Source organism: Thermobia domestica, chromosome 5 (assembly GCF_964235325.1).
Source record: "Thermobia domestica chromosome 5, izTheDome1.hap1.1, whole genome shotgun sequence".
NCBI lineage: Eukaryota > Metazoa > Arthropoda > Insecta > Zygentoma > Lepismatidae > Thermobia > Thermobia domestica.
The window spans coordinates 42,231,363-42,256,003 of NC_137458.1; the positions used below are offsets into that span (position 1 = coordinate 42,231,363).

Below are 24,641 nucleotides of genomic sequence, written 5' to 3' on the forward strand. Positions count from 1 at the left end.
TCCCCCCGTTATATTGCGCCGAGTCAGCAAAAATTTTCTCGATTCTGATTGGCTGAGAGAGGTCACGTGACTTTAGGCCCCGCCCACGCGGGAAATTCAAATTTTCAGGTCACGTGGTATGACGTCATGTCACCCTGCGGGGAAATCCCTCACCCTGGATTTTTGAAATTTGTTCCCTTTTACAGGTAAGATGTGTGTTTCTGATTGGTTGACAGAGGTCACGTGATTTTAGACCCTGCGATATTTGAAATTCGTTCCCTTTTATGGGTAACATGAATGCTTTGGTACCACGATGCTGATTGGTTGATAGAGGTCACGTGATCTTAGGCTCTGGGATTTTTTAAAAATCGTTCCCTTTTATGGGTAAGATGAGTGCTTTGGTACCACGATGCTGATTGGTTGACAGATGTCACGTGATCTTAGACCCTGGGATATTTGAAATTTGTTCCCCTTTACGGTTAAGATGAGTATTTTGGTACCACGATGATGATTGGCTGATAGAGGTTACATGATCTTAGACCCGCTACACGGTGAACAGGTCACATGGTATGACGTTATGTTTTACCCTTGCGGGGAAATCCATCACTAATTCGTTCCCTTTTACAGGTAAGATAAGTGCTTTGGTACCTTGATTCTGATTGGATGATAGAAATCACGTGATTTTAGGTCCTAGGATTTTTGAAATTAGGGTGTCCTTTCTGATGTATACTTTGGTATCTCGATTCTGATTGGTTGATAGAGGTCACATGATTTTAGACCCACCACACGGTGAACAGATTACATGGGAAAACCCCCTCACTCATTTGTTTCCATTTTACGGGTAAGATGGTTGCTTTGGTACCACGATGTTGATTGGTTGATAGAAATCGCATAATCTTACATCCCCACCCCAATGCTAGACATTCAGAGTGCTATGACGGCGATCCTGGATTTTAGAATTTTGTTCCCTTTTATGGTTATGCGTAAAGTTCCCATGGAGGGTTCAACCTCCTCCTTAAATAACACTTTTTGGTATCATGATATTGTACTGAAGTTTACATTAAATATTATCGTTCTCTTTGACAGATAAGATGATTATCAGCTTTCTTACCTTGATGGAGATCCTGTCCTTGAATTAGTAGCCTATGTCTCTGGAAGTAACAATGGTGAAATAGGGGTGTCGCTTGTAGATTTCTTATAACACATTGTTGTGAGTTTAAGCGATTTATTGCTCAGTAAGCGCTTCATTAATGGAAACAGTGTTGCCAGATTTTTCTTACCTAAACTGCTCCTATTCTTTTCGAAACGGTTCCGCAGAGTGCAAGAAATTTAAACTAAAAATTTTTCGAACTAAAAAAAAAATTTCAAAACTAAAAATTTTCGAACCAAAAAAAAGTTTGTTACTAAAAATTTTGAAACAAAAAAGTTTCAAACAAAAAATTTTCGAACAAAAAAATTTCGAAACAAAAATTACAAATAAATTTCAAACTAAAAAAATTAAACAAAAATTTTTCGAACGAAAAAAATTTAAACAAAAAATTTTCGAACCAATTTTTAAAAACAAGTTTCGAACTAAAGTTGTAAACCACATTTGAATATTTTCAAATCAATTTTTTGAACTAAATTAAAAACCAAATTTTGGACACTAAAAAATTCATTAATTAATTTTTCGAACAAAATCATTTAAACCAAATCTTGGATATATTTTCCACCTTAAATTTTCAAGATTACCATTTATTTGAAAACAAGTGTTCAGGGTTTCAAGAAATAATAAAACATATTTTTTTTCAACTTGTTGTATTTTAACGAAAGGTATGTGCTCTTCTCATACAAGTTTATTAACATAATAAATACAGGATCTAGTTAATGAATATGTTGGACGTATCATCATCTTCGAATGTTGTAGACGTATCCTGTAAAGAAAAAGAAGAAACGACGGATTACTTTATGAATTCTCTTTTTTTTCCTGAAACAATAAAAAATGAGTAAATATTGATAAGAGAGAAATAAAACTTACTCGTAAATGATGGATCTGTTTAGGCTCATCTTCCTCCTCGGGTACGAGATAACAGCATTTCTTCTACTAATGGTGGTTTACGAACTTTTTCTGGGTACTGCATTTTTCTAGGTGTTGCTGCTTTATGGTCAAGGTTCCCCGTTGAAATATGAGATTCTGCATTTCTTCCACTGATGGTGTTGTTGATGGTTTATGAACTCTTGTGGGTACTTCATTTTCTTCTTGGTGTTGGTTTTGTGATTAAGGAGTGGAAAAAAAGGAAAAGGAAAAAAGAAATGACGGCCTTATTGGGTGTTTACAGTTTTTTCTTCATCTTCTTCTTTTTCCAGTTCCATCTTCTGTTTTTTAACATACCCGTACGGAACCGTATCGTAGGAATTGAGTTCTTTAAATAGACGTTTTGTGTATCGCATGCTGTACATTTTTTCTTCCTTTCGTGTGACGATGGTATGGTCTTTAGTCCTGCATATCTTATGGGGGATAGTGATGGTGACTTGTCCACGGCATTGATTTGTTATCATTTCTTTTAGCGTATTGAAATTTAATTGTTGTCCTGCATTGTAGTTAATGTAAATCCTCTAATTTTACATATGTAGCTGGTGACGTTGGTATCCGGATTGTATATTTCTAGGCTGTAATTTTTTGGTCCTCCACTGACAAATGTCTTGATGTATGCTCGTGGTCCGTAAGATTCCATCTCATTCGATAAGCATCCCAAGTACGTTGAAGGTTCAATGGTTGGCTCCCCGGGCTTTTCTGTAAAAATCACAGAATCCGTGTCGAAATATAAAACACGTTCCTGCAACATTTCCAGGTACTTGTACAGTTCCAGACGTGCCTGACATGTTGTAAATGCACCTAACACGACATTGGTGTTTCGGTTTTGAACAGGCACATGTTCATTGTACTCCCAGAACGCATACAACATCGTATCATTGATGGGTACAATTTGATGGAGTTTAATGTCGGGGGAAGTGAGTTTTTCATAAAATTCTTCCGGCCGATCAATAATTGTGGTCTGGCTAAAGTTTGAACGCTGGCAAAGCTTTCCCCATAGAGAGTTCACACAAAGCTTAGATAAACTTCTTCGTGCAGGATTATTTTCAATTTTGGACGGATCCAATGCAATACCTTCACGCTCCAGGACGGTTTGTATGAATTTTGATTTGTCTTCTTCGGTGACACAGGAACTGGGCCAGCCAGACGCTTCCATTTTTGATTTTAAAAATGTATTGATATATTCCGTGAACAAGCCACCTGTTTTCGTGATGGGATCATATTGTTCAATGTCATAGTCCCAAATTTCAAAAATTTCCACTGGTTGATATCCTAATTCTACTGCTTTCTGTATTTCATATGATACCCATGTTCCAGTGAGGCATCGCTCCTGGTCGTTGTGTGTACACGTTGCTGTAGCGTCTGGGTTCATTTCTTCGGCACACGCAGCACACAGTGGAAAGAGTAGTTTCTTGTTGCATCGGTAAGGCAGGAGACCATGATAAAGATGGCGACTTGGTAATATCGACATTTTGATTAGACCATTGACTTTATTTATTGGTGGTATATTTTCATCACCCTGTAGATAAATTCGTGGGTGCCCTACAGGGTATTTAGCACACTTATTTATGTAAGGATAAAGCGAGACAATATCGAAATATTTTATTACTTCTCCTGCTTTTTCGTCGACTTGGTGGTACAATTTCACGCAATTGGTCCTTCCTCCAAAAAAGCTATCTCTTGGATTTAATGGTCTGCGGTTCATGTACGGGTGATTCTTCAGATACGTCGCCATTGCAGGATTTTGTTTTAAGAACTGATTAAATTCGCACTCCCACATTTCATGTACAATGTACCCCAATTCACGCAGTCTTGCATTTTTTCGTTGCGTTCGTTCATAACGGAATTCCATGGTGTCTTCTGGATTGCTGTAGATGGGCTGATTACGGCCTGTAGTAAAACATACTTTACACCCGTGATAAAAGCAGCCGGCATGCTCGTAGACGTGCTCCTCTAACGTCTCAGGATCTTGGTAGTAGCCATCAACATGGAATCCCGCAATAAACACTTCTTTTTGTCGGGCCGCATGTAAGATTTGTTTTTCTTCGGTTTTTTCAATGTAGGCCAGCCATTGCATTGCAGCGATCGATTGGGTACTTCTCCATCGATAGCCATGTGCCGGTAGAATTCCAATAGTGTTGGGTTTAAGGAAATTCCGGCGGAATACTAAGTTGGAAGCACTGGCAATCGTGATCGTCTCCAAGAAGGGATTCACTTTGGTTTCTGTTTCAAATGACGTCACAAACGAAACGCATGCTTGTCGCAGTACATTGACATCTTGAATACAATACTTGATAATTTCTTTCTGGAAATCAAACGTGTCATTACGATGATCGTTGTACCACTGCATGAACTTGTTCCTGTCTTCGACGGCCATTTCATTTGCACCATAATACTTTGTTTCTGGAAGTGGTCCAATATACGATTGATTCTCCTTGGTGTTGAAGAAATGCGGGAAGTAGCCTTTGGTTGCGGGTAAATTGAACGCTTTTGACAATTTACTTAATGCCATAGGTAGGAAGTTCAACGAGTCAATGAACGTCAGATTATTCAACGTTAAACTCAGTATCTTGGTTCCATTTAATATGACGTCAGGTCTCCATTGGCATTGTTCTACCATGGTCTTTAGGATAAAATGTCCATCGTATCCCTTCGCGTTGTGTGCGACACAGAAAATCCTATTTATATTGGGACGACGTTCCCGCAAGTACTGGAGAAAATTATAAACTGGATCGTCTCCTTGGAAAATATGCTGGCGCTGACCACACGTACTGCAAGACTGCTGGATATTATTGTTTTCAACACATGCATAACACACTTGTTGTGCAACCAATAAATTTGGAACGTGTACATACGTATTATCGCCAATATTCGTGTCCTGCATAGATTCTATATCATAGAATATCAACAAGGCTTTCTTTGCGTGCATGAGTGAAGGAACACCATGTTTCAAGCATTGTCGATCGGGAAGCATAAAACATTGATGCGATCCCGGAACAATCTTCTTACAAACATTGCAAAAGATCTCATTGCAATCATGAAGTCGTTGTCCTGTATGCACAAAAGAATATACTCTGTAGCATCTAGTACATTGCTTCACCATTTTGCATACAGGTTCCCCACGATGATATACAATATTACGATGATTGTTAAAACATTTTTCCCCATAAAATTGACGATTGCAGTCGTTGCATAATATCGGCGTTTGATTCTTGTCGCATAGTGGTCTCTGTAGACATTTGGAGCACGTTACAGGACAATTTTTCACATGTTCATTGCGTTTACTATACTTTTTATGGCACGCTTCACAGTAGAACTTGGTTGCAAAACAAGCAGTTAAGGATTGGATGATGTCAAAATGGCCAACCAAACAAATCCAATTTATGGGAGTGCGATTTTCGTCGTTGGGCCCCTCGTACATGATATCACGACCTGTGAAACTAGTATACACTGTAATTTTATATTCTTTGAGGTATGCCTGGAATTGTCGAATTTCATTTACACTGGCACCATGATCCAAATTCACTCCTGCATTTGAACATAACGCATCGACTTCTTGGTCCACAATACATTTTCTCTGATGTTGATACTGTGTATATCGTTTCATATCTGTATTCTTGTATTTTCTCAGGCCAATAGCAATAACAAGGGCGAACGCCAGACACCTTGAATCTTGATTTTTTACTCGTACAATCCCACGCTTGCAACGTAACAATTCTTCATTTTGAAGTATTCCTTGTGCTAAACGATCTCCATATCCGTATCCTCTTGGAATATCCACACGATGAAAATGAACGGTGAATGGCTCGTGCAGGAGAAATGCATTGTTACTTTGTAACACTCTTTCGAACGAGGCCCACATCGTTTCCAGTGTCAGGTTTCGTGCTTGGCGAAAACTCACCCAAAATGGTTTATTCGTGTTGCGTGGCGATATTACCGATAAACCAACCATCGCCTCATCGTCGACATTGGCTAACAAATGGTCCAGCATTGCTTGGAAACTATTATGTACATACTGTATGATATCGGTTCCTACGGGTGGTGCGTTGAATTGAATTTCGAGCATTCTGCCCTCAATGTTAAATCGTCTATAATGACGAGTGATTTCATTGCGAACAGTAAAACCCGATTCGGCCATGGTTAATAAAAGGAGAAAACAAACAAACAGGTACGGTAAAACAAATATGTAATGTGGGGAAAAAAGGAATTGTGCAGCGTGAATTTACTACAAAAGAAAAGAAGAAAGAAAAATCTTAATCATCTGATAAACAGGAAATCATAACATTCATGATAAATTCTTAACTAAGCAATTCATGTAAAGGTCCTGAGTTTGATTCCCTGGCGGTGACGTTCAGAATCCCATTATGAAAGCACACGTACTAGAAATCAAAGTTTTTTTAAAAAAATAATTATGTTACTGAAATGAGTATTTTATTGCTGTCAAACTCGAGACCATTGCATCAGCATTTAACTGACCTACCATTCTATAGTGATAAAAAGAATGCATGAAATGAATGAATGTTTCATCAGTACTGAGATGTGATAAAGTACGCGTAAGCATTTTTTTTTCCACTCACAACGACCTTTAAATGATGCGTTTGCAAGTTGAAGAGATTCATCAAACATTAACGATACCCATGCGTAATTGTCAAAACAAAATCTGTATAGCGTATTTTTTTTTATTATTGTGACTAAGCGGTTAGCGTACATGGTTCGGACGTGGAAGTCCCTGGTTCAATCCTCGGTGGGTTTGCTTTCCACGTCGGGGCATGTCAAGCCTTTTCTGAAATTTAATATTCTCACGCGTTATCATACATTCTTTTCAAAACTAAGCTAAATGGTTGACGTGCACACCTCATAATACATAAACGTACATAAATCGTCTATAATGACGAGTGATTTCATTACAAACAGTAAAACCCGATTCGGTCATGGTTAAAAATGAAAACAACAAACAGGTACGGTAAAACAAATATGTAATGGGAAAAAAGGAATTGAGCAGCGTGAATTTACTACAAAAGAAAAGAAGAAAGAAAAATCTTAATCATCTGATAAACAGGAAATCATAACATTCATGATAAATTCTTAACTAAGCAATTCATGTAAAGGTCCTGAGTTTGATTCCCTGGCGGTGACGTTCAGAATCTCATTATGAAAGCACGTGTACTAGAAATTAAAGTTTTTTTTAAAATAATTATGTTACTGAAATGTGTATTTTATTGCTGTCAAACTCGAGACCATTACATCAGCATGTAACTGACCTATCATTCTATAGTGATAAAAAGAATGCATGAATGAATGAATGTTTCAACAGTACTGAGATGTGATAAAGCACGCGTAAGCATTTTTTTTTCTACTCACAACGACCTTTAAATGATACGTTTGCAAGTTGAAGAGATTCACCAACCATTAACGTTACACATACGTAATTGTCAAAACAAAATCTGTATAGCGTAAATCTTTTAACCAAATATTCATGCACTCTTTTTTATTTAAACGGTTAGCGTACATGATTCGGATGTGGAAGGCCCTGGTTCAATCCTCGGTGGGGTTTGCTTTTCACATCGGATCGCTGTCAAGCCTTTTTTGAAATTTAATATTCTCATGCGTTATCATACATTCTTTTCAAAACTAAGCTAAATGGTTGACGTACACACCTCTGGCCCTGGTTCAATCCCGGGTGATTGCTCGAATATCACGTTAAGCTGAAGGGTATCGAACCATATTATTCTCAGGCATAGTTTCTGAAATTTTGTAATGTATTCTTTTCAAAACTAAGCGCACACATTTTCTGGCCATGGTTCAATTCCCGACGGGTGCTCGCTAAAGGGACGCTAAACCATATCATTTATCGTGCTTAGTTTTAATGTGTGGAGGTTCCTGATTCGTACTCCCACTTTCCCATTCCACTAATTCCTTCATAGCATAAATATTTCGTACTAAAAGTAAAACAGTGTATGTGTGATCCGCCCACAAATATAAAATAAAAATGATTTTGGAATCTTGTGTGAAAAATAAAATCTCACTGAACTTACCTCAAATTCAATGAACAAAAAGTCGGTGCAGTAAAGCTTCTTAAATAAAGACACTTTTAAAAAACAGACCTTCTCACACGATAGTTGAGAGCGATGTAAGATTTGAAAAATGAAATTTAGATTTTTATTTAGGTCGTTGTGAAAACGATGTCACCGTCAACCAATCAGAAACGAGGAAATTTATAAAATGACATCACAACGAACCAATCAAAACGCTCGCTGCTTTTGTCATGAATCACGAACCAAAACGATGTGTAACAATCGATCGTGACGTCATTCACGTTTCTCAATAGTATCGCAATTCCGATGCCAATTCCCTTCTGCCAGGATCATGTCACTACCTGTCGTAACTGTGACGACATTTCATTTTCCTCATATTCCATACGAGAATGTCAATGTTTGCTTTTTTTTCCATGAATCATGCTGACACGTTCGTAGTAAAACTAAAGTAATGCGATCCGCTGACGTTTGCATTTTCAATCATATGTGCTTCTATGTCAACAAAAAAAAAAAGTCTATCAGCATTTTATTTTAATCCACGTTGCACTGTCAGATTTATTTTCTTAAAGTATATGTGTATCCTTTTCAAGAACCATGGTTCGAAACCCACCAAGATCGATTAAAAACCGAATTCATTCATAGCTAAGCGGTTAGCATACACATCTTTGGTTTGAAAGACCTGAGTTCGATTCCTGGAGAAACATTTCTTAGGGTTTTTCTAAAACTTGGTTTAAATTTCTAGTTCGAAAATTTTAAAAGTTTAGTTCGATAAAAAGTTTGATTTGAAAATTTTTAGATGTGATTTACATCTTTAGTTCGAAACTTTTGTTTTTAAAAAATGTTTTAGTTCGACAAAATTTTGTTTCAATTTTTTTTAGTTCGAAATTTTTTTTGGGTTCGAAAATTTTTTGTTTGAAACTTTTTTGTTTCAAATTTTTTAGTTCGAAATTTTTTTTGAAATTTTTGTTTCAAAATTTTTAGTTCGAAAATTTTTTGTTTGAAAATTTTTTAGTTTTGAAATTTTTTTTAGTTCGAAAAATTTTTAGTTTAAATTTTTTGCACTCTGTGGAACCGTTTCGAAAAGAACCGGAGCAGTTTAGGTAAGAAAAATCTGGCAACACTGTTTTTATTAATGAAGCGCTTACTGAGCGTTTAAAAAATCGCTTAAACTCACAACAATGTGTTATAAGAAATCTACAAGCGACACCCCTCTTTCACCATTGTTACTTCCAGAGACATAGGCTACTAATTCAAGGACAGGATCTCCATCAAGGTAAGAAAGCTGATAATCATCTTATCTGTCAAAGAGAACGATAATATTTAATGTAAACTTCAGTACAATATCATGATACCAAAAAGTGTTATTTAAGGAGGAGGTTGAACCCTCCATGGGAACTTTACGCATAACCATAAAAGGGAACAAAATTCTAAAATCCAGGATCGCCGTCATAGCACTCTGAATGTCTAGCATTGGGGTGGGGATGTAAGATTATGCGATTTCTATCAACCAATCAACATCGTGGTACCAAAGCAACCATCTTACCCGTAAAATGGAAACAAATGAGTGAGGGGGTTTTCCCATGTAATCTGTTCACCGTGTGGTGGGTCTAAAATCATGTGACCTCTATCAACCAATCAGAATCGAGATACCAAAGTATACATCAGAAAGGACACCCTAATTTCAAAAATCCTAGGACCTAAAATCACGTGATCTCTATCATCCAATCAGAATCAAGGTACCAAAGCACTTATCTTACCTGTAAAAGGGAACGAATTAGTGATGGATTTCCCCGCAAGGGTAAAACATAACGTCATACCATGTGACCTGTTCACCGTGTAGCGGGTCTAAGATCATGTAACCTCTATCAGCCAATCATCATCGTGGTACCAACATACTCATCTTAACCGTAAAAGGGAACAAATTTCAAATATCCCAGGGTCTAAGATCACGTGACATCTGTCAACCAATCAGCATCGTGGTACCAAAGCACTCATCTTACCCATAAAAGGGAACGATTTTTAAAAAATCCCAGAGCCTAAGATCACGTGACCTCTATCAACCAATCAGCATCGTGGTACCAAAGCATTCATGTTACCCATAAAAGGGAACGAATTTCAAATATCGCAGGGTCTAAAATCACGTGACCTCTGTCAACCAATCAGAAACACACATCTTACCTGTAAAAGGGAACAAATTTCAAAAATCCAGGGTGAGGGATTTCCCCGCAGGGTGACATGACGTCATACCACGTGACCTGAAAATTTGAATTTCCCGCGTGGGCGGGGCCTAAAGTCACGTGACCTCTCTCAGCCAATCAGAATCGAGAAAATTTTTGCTGACTCGGCGCAATATAACGGGGGGACTACTACTACAGACCAGTGAACATAAATATGTCGGTTGATATGACATACTATACTTATATTCCACACATGTCATTCCACCAAAGAATCGCAGTTAGTAATATTATCAAATTGATTTCAGGTCTTCAAAGTTTAAACTGTACGTGCTAACTTATTTCTCATTAGTTGTACTGCTGTTTTCGTGAAGATATGTTAACAAAATCTTTCACACATAGCAAACATACATAAAACACACAAAACTGCAGTCAATATTAATTGGTTTCAAACTTTGCTATGACTGCACATAGTAAAATATGTTTGTTATATCTCCGGCAAGGTTTAGCACCTAGCAGTTTAGAAAGAAGGGTATGTCTGCTTACCCACGCCAGTTTTGGCACTTTTCTTCTAAACTGCATCTTGGTGATGATTTTCATACGACAGACAAAGTATTCTTTAGATTATGAATAACCTTTCGCTGATTTTATATCGGCACCTCAAACTTATCTACAAGAAGAGCTCATTCGTGGCTAAGCGGTTAGCGTACGTGCCTTTAGCGTTGGAGACCAGTGTTCGATTCCCGACGGGAGCTCATGTGGTTCGGATTCCACGTTAATCAGTAGGTTCATGTCTCATATAGCCTCGCTACTGAAAGGGACGTTGAACTCAAAATGAACTCAATTATCTACAAGAAGTCATATATGATGTTTTTTTCTGTACACAATATTCAACAATGTTTAATCGAATATACTAATATATTTTCTTCTTTCCCAGTTTTAGCAATTAATATTGTCGGTTTAATCGTTGGTGTGATTGCAATACTGATCAATATTCTCATGCTGATTGGAGTACTACAGGTACGAGGTCTTTCCTTTCTTTACTTATTCTAGTTCTTACGACTAAAAACATTTTGATAATAAAACGACCGGTTTTTCTTTATTTCTTTTTCCTCTCTTCCGATTAAAACAATTTTAATAATAAAGCCAAGGATGTTATAAAATACAGAATCTGCCCTTACAATAAAATCTTGAAACCATACGTCACAGTTTCGCCACTCCTACTCTGCCCATTTCGCCCAATAAGATCGCAATGATTTGAGCCTACAATCATGGCGGAAACGAAAGTAGTCAATCAGACGATGGCGGAAACGAGAGTAGTCAATCAGAAGTGCCGATGCTCGGTTGTTTTTTTTGTTTCACTGATTTAAAAGGAAAAATATACATATGGGCAGATTCTAATTTTATACATCCTTGAATAAAGCCAGTGTTTTATTCCAAAGACGTTATAACATAGAGGATGTGCCCGTACTGCAAACTCACAAAGCCATACTTCACAGTTTACCCACGCCATCTTTGTTGACTCAACTTATAACCTATGTTCAGTAAGTTAAAGTTAGAAACTGAAATATCTTACGTGCTATTACTTAGAAATTAAGCAGTCAATCGGAAGTGAACCTTATCGTGAAACTAATTGAGGTTAATAAACCCGTGCTCGAGTGAGCGTTAGTTTCACAGCTAGTAATAAGTCTGAGGTTCATTATAGTTAATGATTCCAAGCCTGAACGAAATTATTGCGCGGAAACCCAAGTGAGAACAAGTCTAACTGAGAAGTGAGAAAAGTTCCGTTCAGGGTATTAAGTCCGAACTCAGTTGAGGGAAGTAAGCTAAAACATGAGTCCATTTGTGGCTACGGAGCTCGAGCCTGAGCGAGTGCGAGATCAAATGAAATTACTGAACGCCATCCTGAGTGAGCCCGAGCTCATTACAGGTAATGACCGGTGTTCGAACAAAATCGAGAATTAGCTCAGGTGAGAACAAGCCCCATTAATGATAGTGAGCTCGAGTCGTTGATGGAATTGAGCCAAGCGAATGAGCACAAGCCCAATTGAGATTAGTGAGCCCGAACCCGAGTGAACAGCCTCAATGAGGGATGTGAGTGCGGGCCAAATGAGTACAATATTTACTGACATCAGTGAGCTCGAGTCCCGCTGAGTGTAAGAGCTTGAGCCCAAGTAAATGCGTACCCGAAAGGAATTGAGAAGTGAGTGCGAAACTGATTGAAAAATGTGTGGCCGAGCCGAAGTAAGCGCGAACCTCAACGAGAACAGTGAGCGTTTGCCCCAATGAAGATAATGAACACAAGCACAAATGAGTGCACACCCCACTGGCGTCATAGAGCACGAGCCTATTGATGGTAGTGAGCCCCACCTCCATTGAATGTAGTGAGCCCGAGCTCCATTGAAGGTAATGAACACGACCCCGTAAGCTGCCTATGTAACCAATTTGAATGTTAAAGCGAAAATTTAAATAAAAATAAAAGCAATAAACACCACATGCTCATATACATGTTTTGAGCAAACATTAATGGCGGGAAAGAGAGAAACGAATCAAGTTTAGCGATGGTCGCTTGTTTTCTGACCATCGAGTTACGGGAGCAAGTATAGTTATGGGCAAATCCTCTATATCAGCGTTTCCCAACCGGTGTGCCGCGAATGAGGCGCTTGTGGGCCGCTAGGAAATCGAAACAAAATTATTAATTCTATAACAACCAAATTGCAAGACAGGAAAAATGTATATTTATATTTCACATTGCTATGAACTTCCACAACGGAAAAAAATACTGGAATACATTATTGTATATACACATTATTGTGTAGCAAATAGTATTTCGAAAACAGAATTTTATTTGTCGGAGCCTCATACACACCAATGTTGAGAAGTATTTTCCTATCCTTCAATTGACTTCAATTTACTGGGACTCCTTTGCGCCTTATGTCTTACAGTCAACAGAATTAAATGTACAGGAAGAAAGTGAATTGGTCGATGTGAGAAATGGCCGAGGTTTGAAGCTCAAGTACTCACAGCAAGATATGGCATCATTCTGGATTTCTCTCCAGAGAGAATATTTTTACAAAGGCTGTGAAAGTTCTCATTCCCTTTTCTACATCCTACTAAAGTAAAGCAGGATTTTCTCAATGAACACAATTAAGTGTAAGAACAGGTCACAACTGTTAACTCCGAAACACGATATAAGTTTTTTTTTCAACTATCCGTCCAGAATTGAAGAAGATTATGAAAGAACATCAAGCTCAAGTTGCACATTAATTTTGCTTCGTGCACCAACTTGTTTTACTTATTTTTGAAAAATTGTAACATTCACATATTAAACAATTGTAATTTAACTCAATTAACCATGTTACTAAATTATAAGTTTCATAATGTGTTACTTTTCTGTAGACTTTAATGTTGAAAAAAAAGTATTTGTTATCATTGTTATGATCATTATTGTCTCTTTATTGTTGCAGACTATTTCGTAGCATGAAATTTTAAAATATCATTCAGTCCTTTCGAAGAAGCAAACATCCATACAAATTACCTACATTTGTGTTTTAAAAGTACAATAGATTTGTTTGGTCGTTCGTCATTTAATGATATTCCTTCTTCGTGAAAGGTTGAATACATTTTCGAAAAAAAAATGTATTTTTAAAAACACGAGTCCTATAATTCATTGCATTTGTTTTCTGTTTTTAAATTAGAACGAAAAATAAGCATAATAATTTACCACGGGGGAAAACCAGTGATAGAGTTTTCTTCTCTGTGAGGAGACAATTAGTAATCACAAAAAAATCACGGTTTCCCATTTTTACAAATAATAATAATAATGTATTTATAAGTGTACCGAGAGAATTCAAGTTACACCCGTAGTGTGCCGCAACTAGAAAAAGGTTGGGAAACGCTGCTCTATATTATGACATCCTTGGTTTTTTCTTTCTTTACTTCTTCTTCTTCATACTAAAAACAGTTTTAACAATAAACCCCTCCTTTCTTTCTTCTAGAAGTACCAAGCCTGTATCTGTTATGTATATTTCTAATGGGGGGATCAATTTGACCACGCGTTTTACAATTGATTGTTATACTATATGTTGTACTGAAATTAAGCTAACATTTTAAACTAAACTAATAACAAAAACCTTTAATGTATTCTCGAAACAGTTACATATACAGGGTGTTTCAAAACAACACAGACAACGTTTGGGTGGTGATTCCTGCCACCAAGATGAGACAAAAAGTTTATAACAACCTGGGTGCACAAATGCTTCCTTTCGGAGTTATAGGTTACTGAAAACATGAAAAAATGAACTTTAAAGACCAATAGCTCTTAAACTATGGGACTTACTGCAGTCGGGTCAAAACTTCTCTTAGGAACTAGTATGTGTTCTATTCAACTGTACAAGTTTCAGAATCCTATGGTACTTCCGCGACAATTTTTGTAGAGGTTCTTGGTGAGTACTGCAAATTGTATGTCCGTATCCAAACTCTTTCTATAAAAAATGTTGCGTGAGTATCTTAGGATTCTGAAACATGTATTTTTGGATAGCATATATGCTAGTTCCTAACTGAAGTCTTGACCCGACTATGGTAGGTCCCATAGTTTTGGAGCTATGGACTTTTAAAGTTCATTTTTCATGTTTTCGGCAGCCTATAACTCCGAAAGGAAGCATTTGTGCACTTAGCACGAGTCGGGGGTTGTTCTATAGTTTTTCTTATCTTGGTGTCAGGAATCACGTCCTAAAAATTGTCGGTGTTGTTTTGAAACACCCTGTATATGGCATCATTCGTATAGGCTATTACATATAAAATATATAAAAAATCATCCAAGAAAAGACGAAACCAATAATATAACTAACAATAGAAGATGATCTTGTTAATATGAATTATGTAACTCTAAAACAATTTTTTAAATTTAAGTCTAGGGTAAACTAGTGTTGCTCACGAGACTTATGAAATTCCTTGTCTTCTGGGCAACACTAGTTTTGTCGTTAGTATTGAACTTTACATCCACTCTGTGTTACTAAAACCTTACATATGTTTCTAAAGTATTGTAAAGTTCCGCATTTCCCCATAACATACGATAACCATGTGTACTAAAACATGCTAATGGCAAACAAAACAACGCAGACGACGGACCCGAAGAGGAGTCGCCCACATTCGCCAGCAGTCGGCAAGACGGAGATCACCGATCGCAGCCGACACTCCAGGATAAAAGAGAGCAGCATGCACACAACCAAACATCCACAAACCGGAGGTGAACTCGTCTCACTACTAGGCACACTGGGTGAAATCCAGGACCTGCTAGCATGACTCAACCTCAATCGCTTCCTCGCCGGCTGAAAACCGGACTTCGCCAGATACCCCAAGCTACCGATCCTACCACCAAGATGATCAACCTCCTCCAAGTCGCTACTTCACTCCTGGATGATGGTACCGACTAATATGAGGCTGATTCGAGACATCCGAATTGCCTGCTTCAACGCAGAAGGACTACAAAAACAGCGAGCTTAGCTCAATGACTTCCTCACCAGAGAAAACATTGATGTGGCTCTCCTCTCGGAGACATTCCTCAAACCACCCGACCTGCTACGCATCCGGAATTATGCTGTGTGCCGCAACGACCGAGTGGGTTGAGCCAAAGGAAGAACAGCAGTGATCATCAAGCAGCACATACCACATGACAAACTCCAACTTCCTGCGCTGCAATCCATTGAGGCATCAGGGATCACAATCCATTCCCCAGATGGCCCCTTATACATCCTGTCAGTATACGGTCCATCGGATAGGCAAATTACTGCTCAAGATCTGCAGCTGTTAAGAAGACTTTGGCCATCGAGTATTCCTGGGAGGGGACTTGAACTGCAAACACCCGACGTGGAACTCGAGAGTCTCCAATCAAAACGGCCGGCGCCTCCACCAGCTCCTCAGGCAGATTGACCTCCTATCAGCAGCACAGAGGGAGCCAACGCACTTCCCAAGGAATAGGGGACTCCCTGATGTCCTTGACATGACGCTCACAGCTAACGCAGCCATCACGGAGGGCCCGGATCTGACAGACGATCTCCAATCAGACCACATTCCGGTGGTACTCACTCTAGCGACAAGGCATCACGTCTCATCCCGCAGGATTTCAACGGTCAAGGAAATAAACTGGCACGAGTACACCAGACTGCTAGCAGAGATGGTTGACCCCAGGCATCCTCTACAAACTCCCGAGGACATCGGCACCGCAGTCCAGGACATAACTGTGAAACGTCCTACTTTTACGTTACCTTAGAATTTTGGCTGGTATCGCCAGCTTGAAAAGAAAGGAAGGAAAAAAAATTGGGTCGCCGATATTATTCCTTTCTTACGCTATAATTATAGACCAGTAAACACAACGCTATTCAACTCCAGACTCTTGCACACTAATGGCATCGCCGATTACGAGGAAGAGGAGGAAAGAAAAAAATAATTCAGGACAACACCACATATCTTGCAACTCTGTTTATTTAGCTCTCCTGTAATAACGTATAATATTGAAACTCTCGTTAAAATTAATGAACATGGATAGCTAGACTCAGTTGGAAAAAAAATCATCTGTATTCAGTTAAAGGACTCTACAAACTTCTAACGCCAACACAACTCAAAGATGAGTAATAACAAGGTTTAAACAGTACCCTTAATAACAGTGAGAGAGTTGTTTACATTTTCCAATTTAATATTAGCACAAGATCCTCGGTAGGTTACTTCACAGAGAGAAAATTACCAATTACATTATTGCTCGTAAACATCTCATTGCAGAGAGAGAGTAGACCTACGGCTGTGTCGATTGACCTTCCCCCTTTTTGTACATAACATTTCCACTTCGTCCGCACCCAGCTGTTTGGAGGGCATGTCCCTCAACATAATTTACAATCAACAGCGGCGGTAATAACAATACACACTGTAGGAACATTATGGGAAGTACAAGACCAGCCAATGAAATTTAGACTCAACTCCTGACACTATCGCATCGAAGTACGAGCGGTATCGTATACCCACCGTCTTGGCGAGCCTCACTGAACTAGTGAGCAGCATTACAGCTAAACATAACACGAAAACAACTAGAGGATTTACACAAAATTTATAGTGCGGCGACTTAATACTTGAATTGTGATATATATATATATATATATTAATAGACAATATGGAATGCCCGCTACTGGACAGACATGAGCTAGCCATCACTAATCTCTCTTTACTTTATCAAACGGAGCATTTAAGAAAATAAACAATACGGAATGCCCGCTACTGGACAAACATGAGCTAGATGGTAGCGAGTAATACATTATATACCTAGGCAACTCTGGAAAATGATTTTATTCAAAGCAAGAAAGAAACGGTGTTGACATCAGACTACCCCGCCGGCGTATGGTTCGACTTACTGGATAGAGACTCACTTTCGTTTACTCGGACATGTTATTGACAAGACTCATTTTTGACAATATTATAGACATTGTGAATTCACACAGATAATATGTGAATGCACTGGAGAACCAAGAAATTTATAATGTATATTATTGTTTGCTTATAACGATCTGTAGCAATAAAATGAACACACGAAGATAATAATATTATGACATTAGATATTGTGATCAAAAGCGACTTGAACAAATGTATAAACGGTGGACAAATTTCTTTTTTAACTTCCTGGACGATATCGGTTTCTTCACAGGACGGAATAAAGAACAGTAAACATAGTTACCTGGAAACAGTGACCAATATCTCCTTACCAGACCGGTCCCAATGACTTCTCCAACATCTCACCATATAGCAGTCATAACCATAACTTCGGCGCAGGTTGACCAAAGGATGAAACCTCCTTAGTTAATGCCAAGTAAGCACATTTCACCGCTACTTTCGCCAGATAGACAGAAGTTCGCTACGAAGCCGCCACAACACTGTTGGTGAGTGAATAGGCGACGAATCACTCAAGAAACTTCAACAAAATTGGAGGAGGACCATTTGTCCATTGGCAGTCCAGGGACGTTTAAATTCCACAGAAGCAGGTATGACCAATAACCAGTAACATAGGACGGAGTCCCTTATTAAGAAATCTGATGCCACAGAATCACTACATCAAAGGACGAGGCTACGCACGACTAAATGTAGTCCTAGAGACGAACTTGGAGAGCTCGCTGAACTTCAACTCTCATCACAGCAGTGATTAACAAGTATTACACCAATCCCAGTAATACGTCAGACACGCACATGCTGAGCAGGTTTAGATGAAGTCTTTATAGTCCACTACATGTTCACTCCCCCAACACACTACTCGACCACAGCAATGCTTAAGAGGGCATTGATAATAGAAAGAACGACCGCTTACTGCACAACTCGCTGTAAATTTATGTCCAAAGACATGGACAAATTATTCTTCTCACTAAACTTCCGCCATGTTCGTTACAAGAAGCTAAGACAAAAGGAGGGAGGGCTCCGCAGCCCGCTCGCTTCCTGATTGTTCATTCCATACTGCGCATCAGAGCATAGTATGGAAACGACAACTTTAATAATAAAACACATATAACTAAGTGGGAATAAAAATTATATAAATAAACGTTTATATATGTATGTTTATAATTAATCCCTCTGTTTAAACAAACACGAAATTCAAATTATTTTTAAACAGTCAGAGCTATTCTCAAAAGCCGCTCAACGCAAAACATAGACATACAAAGAAAAGTAGCACACTATAGCTACACACACTGGCCCAATTGTCGACCATCTTGAATCCTTCATGAGAGTCGAGAATTGAGAAATATAAAAGAAATAACATTAACTAAGAGCTGATTAAACATTTCCACAAATAATCTCTTTGAGAAAATGTAACGCTCAAAGAGGAACGTTACAACTGTTGCGATGAAATCTGCCTTTACTCTGGCTACCACCACAAGGGACAGACCCCAAACCCAGCCGGATCCTGGTGACTTGAGGACCACAGCCCTCATCCATATGAAGCGCTGGGTCAGATGGAGGTGGCAAACAACTCGAAACCTACAATACAAGGCTCTCTGGAACGACCTTACCACCAGAGTCAAGAAGAGACTCCAGAGGAGAAACATGGAAAAGTGGCACCAGAAAATCCTAGAAATGGGTACGCCATTTCCAGAGTTCTGGAGACTCCTTCGCTCATTGAGCAGACCCTCAGGACCACCCCGTGCTCAGCCTCTACGCGGACCTCAAGGAATGGTGTACTCACCTCAGGAACAGGCAGACCTATTTGCAACACATTGGGAGAATATCTTCCAGGAGCACAATATACAGCCCGACCGACGCACAGTAGAAATCGTGGAAAGAAGCATACAGGAGCTAGAACAACCTACCCCGTGCCCAGCAGACCAACTAGTGACACCCAGAGAAGTCCAGAAGTTTGTCAGGAAGCTCAACACACGGTGAACATCAGGTCCTAATCGAATTCCACCAGCAACAATCAAATACGCTCCGCGCAAAGTCATGGTACTCCTGTGTCATATCACCAACGCAATACTACAAACAGGCCACTATCCTACCAGCTAGAGAGAAGCTCGCCTGATCATGATTCCGAAATGGAAAGGGACAAAAACGGGCCTCAGAAACCACCGTCCCATAAGCTTGCTTAGTCATCTCAGCAAGGTTGTGGAGCGTATCCTCCAGAAGAAACTGAGACAGTGCGTCGCAGACCAGAACATCATCCCTCACCACCAGTTCGGTTTTCGAGCTGGTCACAGTTCCACGCTGCAGCTGGTCTGAGCAGTAGAAACAATCACCCACCAATTCAACGAAGGTGGATATAGGCTAGGCTTGGTTTTGGGCGTGGAAAAAGCCTTCGACCGGGTGTGGCATGATGAACTTCTGCATAAGATGACCTCAGCTGGCATTCCGAGATACCTCACCCGAATAGTGAAGAGCTACCTCTCTAACAGGAGCTTCCGAGTTTGTCATTCCAGAGCAAACACTGATCCGAGGCTAATACGAGCAGGAGTACCACAAGGGTCATGAATTTCACCATTGCTGTAAACATCTACACAGCAGACCTGCCCACTACGACCGCAAAGATGACAGCGACGTTTGCGGACGACACTGCATTGTTGGCCAGCAACAAGAACCACAGGTACGCGGAAATAGCTCTTAGGAGACACATTACTCTCCTGGAGACATGGACGCGGAACTGGAAGATAAAGATCAATACGGACAAAACTGCCCTGGTGGACTTCAACAGGAAACGTGCCCCGAAGGAATACAACATTGGGTACCAAGGGACACCGTTCCAACTGCAGCAAAGTGCCAGATACCTGGGTACTCGACCAGAAACTCACCTTCCGGCAGCACCTGACAGATACCACAGACAGGGCGAACCGGAGATTCCGTGCCCTGCTGCCTATCTTCCTCACCAGACAACTGTCCCATGAGGCGAGAAGGAATGTGTACATAGTATACATACGCCCACTCCTGCTCTACGCCCACCAAGCATGGGAACACGTAACGCAATGCCATCATAGACCACTACAAGTTGTCCAGAATAGGGCAGCAATGGCAATAACAGGACACACGATTTATACAAGAATCGACCAGATCCACGAGGACCTCAATCTACCGCTCCTCAGCGAAACCCGACGAAAGCTTTCAGCAACCTTCTGGGCCCAAACACGACAGCACGAAAACCCTGCAGTCACCGACCTAGCGAGACCACTGCCTCCAGCCAGGAGATCCCACAGGATGCCTCAACCCCAGTAATTGAGCATATCTTCACAAGCCAAAGTCTGCGACAGCAGCAGACTCCAACATCAGAAACGCTGCAACACCATTAACAAACACACACTTCAGATGGGAGGCAAGGGCTTCGGCCCGGTACTTCTGACCTACAAGCCACAACATTGCTCATTGCTCATCGAGCATCAATCTGCCCAGGTTGATCGAACCACCTAAAACCCCTCTCACGACGCTTGGTCACCGACAGGTACCTATCCTTAAGCCCACGACACTTGGTCACCGGGTTCCTGCCCTCTCTCACGACACCTGGTCACCGAGAGAGAGACCTCATCTTAACCCCTCTCACGACGCTTGGTCATCGAGAGAAAACTCACCTGCAAAAACCCACGACGCTTGGTCACCGGGTTCCTATCTTAATTTTACCCAATATATTAGAGGAACTACTTATTATAATTTTGTATTTAAGAAAGACTTTTTGTAATAAAAGGTGAAGGGAAAGTCCAAAATCCCGACTGTGTTAATTGCTCTACCCTTATAAACTAAATGAATTTTACAATATGCAAATTAAATATTATTGTTCGTTATTGTAGCCTATATTTATGAATGATTTTTTTTTATATAGGAACTGCTATTTTTAATTCTTCCTTGGCTCGCTTGGCATTTGATGGTTGTTGTGATTGCCGATCTTCTTTTAATTATCTTGGCTGTGATTGTCTTCAATCAGGGATACAAAGCAGCAGGGGTTGTCTTTATAATCATTATGTTATTAATTGATGGTAAGTCCTATTTGATTTTACTTATTAGAATCGTATATTCTATGTAGATTGTGCTGAAGCAAAGAGCGATTGGATAGTGAGATTGGAGAGTAGCATTTGTTTCAACACCGAGGTTTTATGAGATGTTGATCTAGAGCTTAACGTGAAGTCCGAACCACGTAAACTTCCATTGGAAATTAAACCCAGGTCTCCCTATCGAAAGCACATACACTAACCACGTAGCAACGAGGAAGTTCAATAAAGAGCGAATTAAGCATGCTATACACTGAGATACATCCTAGAAAATATCTTCGGATTTATCTTCGGAAAAATGTTACGACATATCTCGTAGGAAATCCTACTCTTTTGTGAAAATTTTCCCTGTCTGAATTGTTAAATTACACTCCTCTCAAAAAAAGAAAAACAAAAAATCACAATATAAATTAGCAATACAGGGGGACAGCCCTTGTACCACTCTTCATTTTTGTTGTTTCACCCACATATGATGGCCGAGGATTATTAAAATTCTGTTTCAAATACTCCGAAGATGTGCCAGGTCACACAACGGCCAGCAATGTTTTATAGTGTCTTATGCCTTGCATGTCTGTTGTGATATAGCGTTGACTTTGTATTATATAAAAATGTGTGCTCCTCGTATGCATAAGTAAGTGCTCAAATGGCATCCTTGCTGGCGGGGAGAAAACAAATTTGTTTTAACTTTTTCTCACCTGATATCGCTTAAATCGAAATCTTCCCGAAATACAGCGTGCTATAAACAACAGAAATCTCATAAGATCGTTCAGAACATACGATTTAACATACGATCTAATGCTATACACGTTGCGATTTTGACTCTAGGAAAAATCGTAAGAGATTTCCTAGGATTCGTCTCATAGTGTATAGCATGCCTTACACTGTCTATTATCCAGAGTGAGTTCATTATTTTGTTTGCTATGATTAAAGTTTAACGTTGAATTCCAGATGTAATAAATTAAAAGACCTCTTCTTCAAACCAATTTCACAACTTACAGTATTTTTGAGAAATGCTAATTAATTGTAAAACAAAAGGGTACAAGAACATACGTAATAAGCTCATATCTGAAATCAAATCTTATAGGTTCGCTTGTCGGCCCCATTATAGGGATGTGGAAGCCAAAGTAGTAGTAATAGTATTGTAAAGTATTTAAAATCTTAACACGTATTTTGTAAAAATTTTTTGTTTATTGTAAAAAAAACAATATTTATACTATTTGTTTAAAGAAAATAAAAACAGATAACGTAGGTATCATACCACAGTTATAAAACATTTTTCTATACAAAAATAACAAAATAAAACATTTTATTTAAAAACCAGAGCTAAGCTCTACTCTGCAACTAGGAAGAATTTGGATCCCAAAAAGGGGGGTTGTGCTAGTTGATTACGGAAAGTGGACTCGAGAGTTAAAACTAAAATTGCATAGTGAAATAATAATAATAATAATAATAATAATAATAATAATAATAATAATAATAATACCTAATAATAATAATAATAATAATAATGAAAATAAAAAATAAAAAACTTATTAAAGCTAAACTACCAGTGAGTATTACATCTATTTACAATGTTAAATAGTCATAATAATTAAGTTTAGCTTTTTAGGAAGATAAATACTATTTACATACGCTATTAGTCCAGGAAATCTAGAGCAATTTTACCCTCAACCTGGGAAAAATTGCAACCTTTAATTTTACACCTGTATTTTGTTTAGGTACCTCACCTGATAAAAATATCCAAAACCCGACAAAATCGGACCACGGGAACACCCCCAAAAACGGTTTCAAAATGGCCGACCATGTTTTTTTGAAAAAATCGTAGACCTTTACGTTGGCGGCTCTAGTAGTCCTCTTAATTGACACAGAGACATGAATAATACCTCATTGGAACGCTCATAGACCACAAATTCCAACGAAGTGACTTTTGTACTCATCATGCCCAACCCGTAGAAGAAAAAGAAGAAGAAAGTTGATTTTTGTTTTTTAATTGATATTTCTTGGACCCTGGCAACACTGTACGTCCTCATACGCCGGCAGAAAAATTCCCACGCGTAGACCAGACATCGGTAACAATAATATAAAAAATGAAGGACGTAGGTTCAACAGTAAGGGAGATAAAAATTCGGAACCGCGGACAAAGAAGGGTCACTGTGTATATTTTTTACTGTGGTCTAACTTCTGTTCCTTAGATCTAGCATCCTCCCTAATTGTCACAGAGACATGAAGCATACCGCGTTGGAAAGCTTATGGAACCCCCTTGCAGTGACGTATCGTTTGTGCTCCCTGTGCCCAAGCTGTAGAAAAAGAAGAAGAAGAAATCTTTAAAAATTGGGAAAATCTACACTTTTACCTTTCTTGGGCTCTGACAACCCTGATAATCGTTGCGTATAGGTGGCACAAACGATACGTCGTTGGAAATGGGGTTCCGTAAGCTTTTCTACATATCATAGTCTTGCATGAACCTAGACACTGAAGAGCCATGGCTGATTCCCTTACACGTTTGTGTATCATCTGTTTGTGTGAACTGAAGCCTAGATCCTGACGATAACCTCATCACACTTCAAGAAAAGGGAGCTGAAGGTGTGAACAATGCCAGTAAGGCTCGCGGTAGTAACATTCTCGCCGCTACAAGTATGGTGGTTCATGTCTCTTATCGCAAACGTTACATTGATAAAAAGATATAGCGATTGCCCTAAAAAGAAAAACGTCATCGCCAATGCAAAAACGAGTTACTCGCTCGTCGGATGGGTCTTTCAACAGCAACAGTGACTGCCTGTTTTGCGGAACGCCTGTCTTATTTGATGACCGTCACGTGTTGAAATCAGAAAATGTGCGAGTGAAAACACAAGCATTGCCACACAACATTTTAAAGTGTTCCAATGAA

General features: G+C 39.1%; 1 protein-coding gene across 1 annotated transcript in view; it reads left to right on the top strand.

The window, feature by feature from the left end:
- LOC145684639 (uncharacterized) overlaps nt 1–24,641 on the top strand; it is a 74,326-nt gene that overhangs the window by 31,706 nt on the left and 17,979 nt on the right. The window contains exons 4-5 of the mRNA XM_081757029.1: nt 11,200–11,282; nt 21,589–21,742. Coding sequence (XP_081613155.1) covers nt 11,200–11,282; nt 21,589–21,742 — 237 coding nt within the window. The remainder of the gene's footprint in view (nt 1–11,199; nt 11,283–21,588; nt 21,743–24,641) is intronic.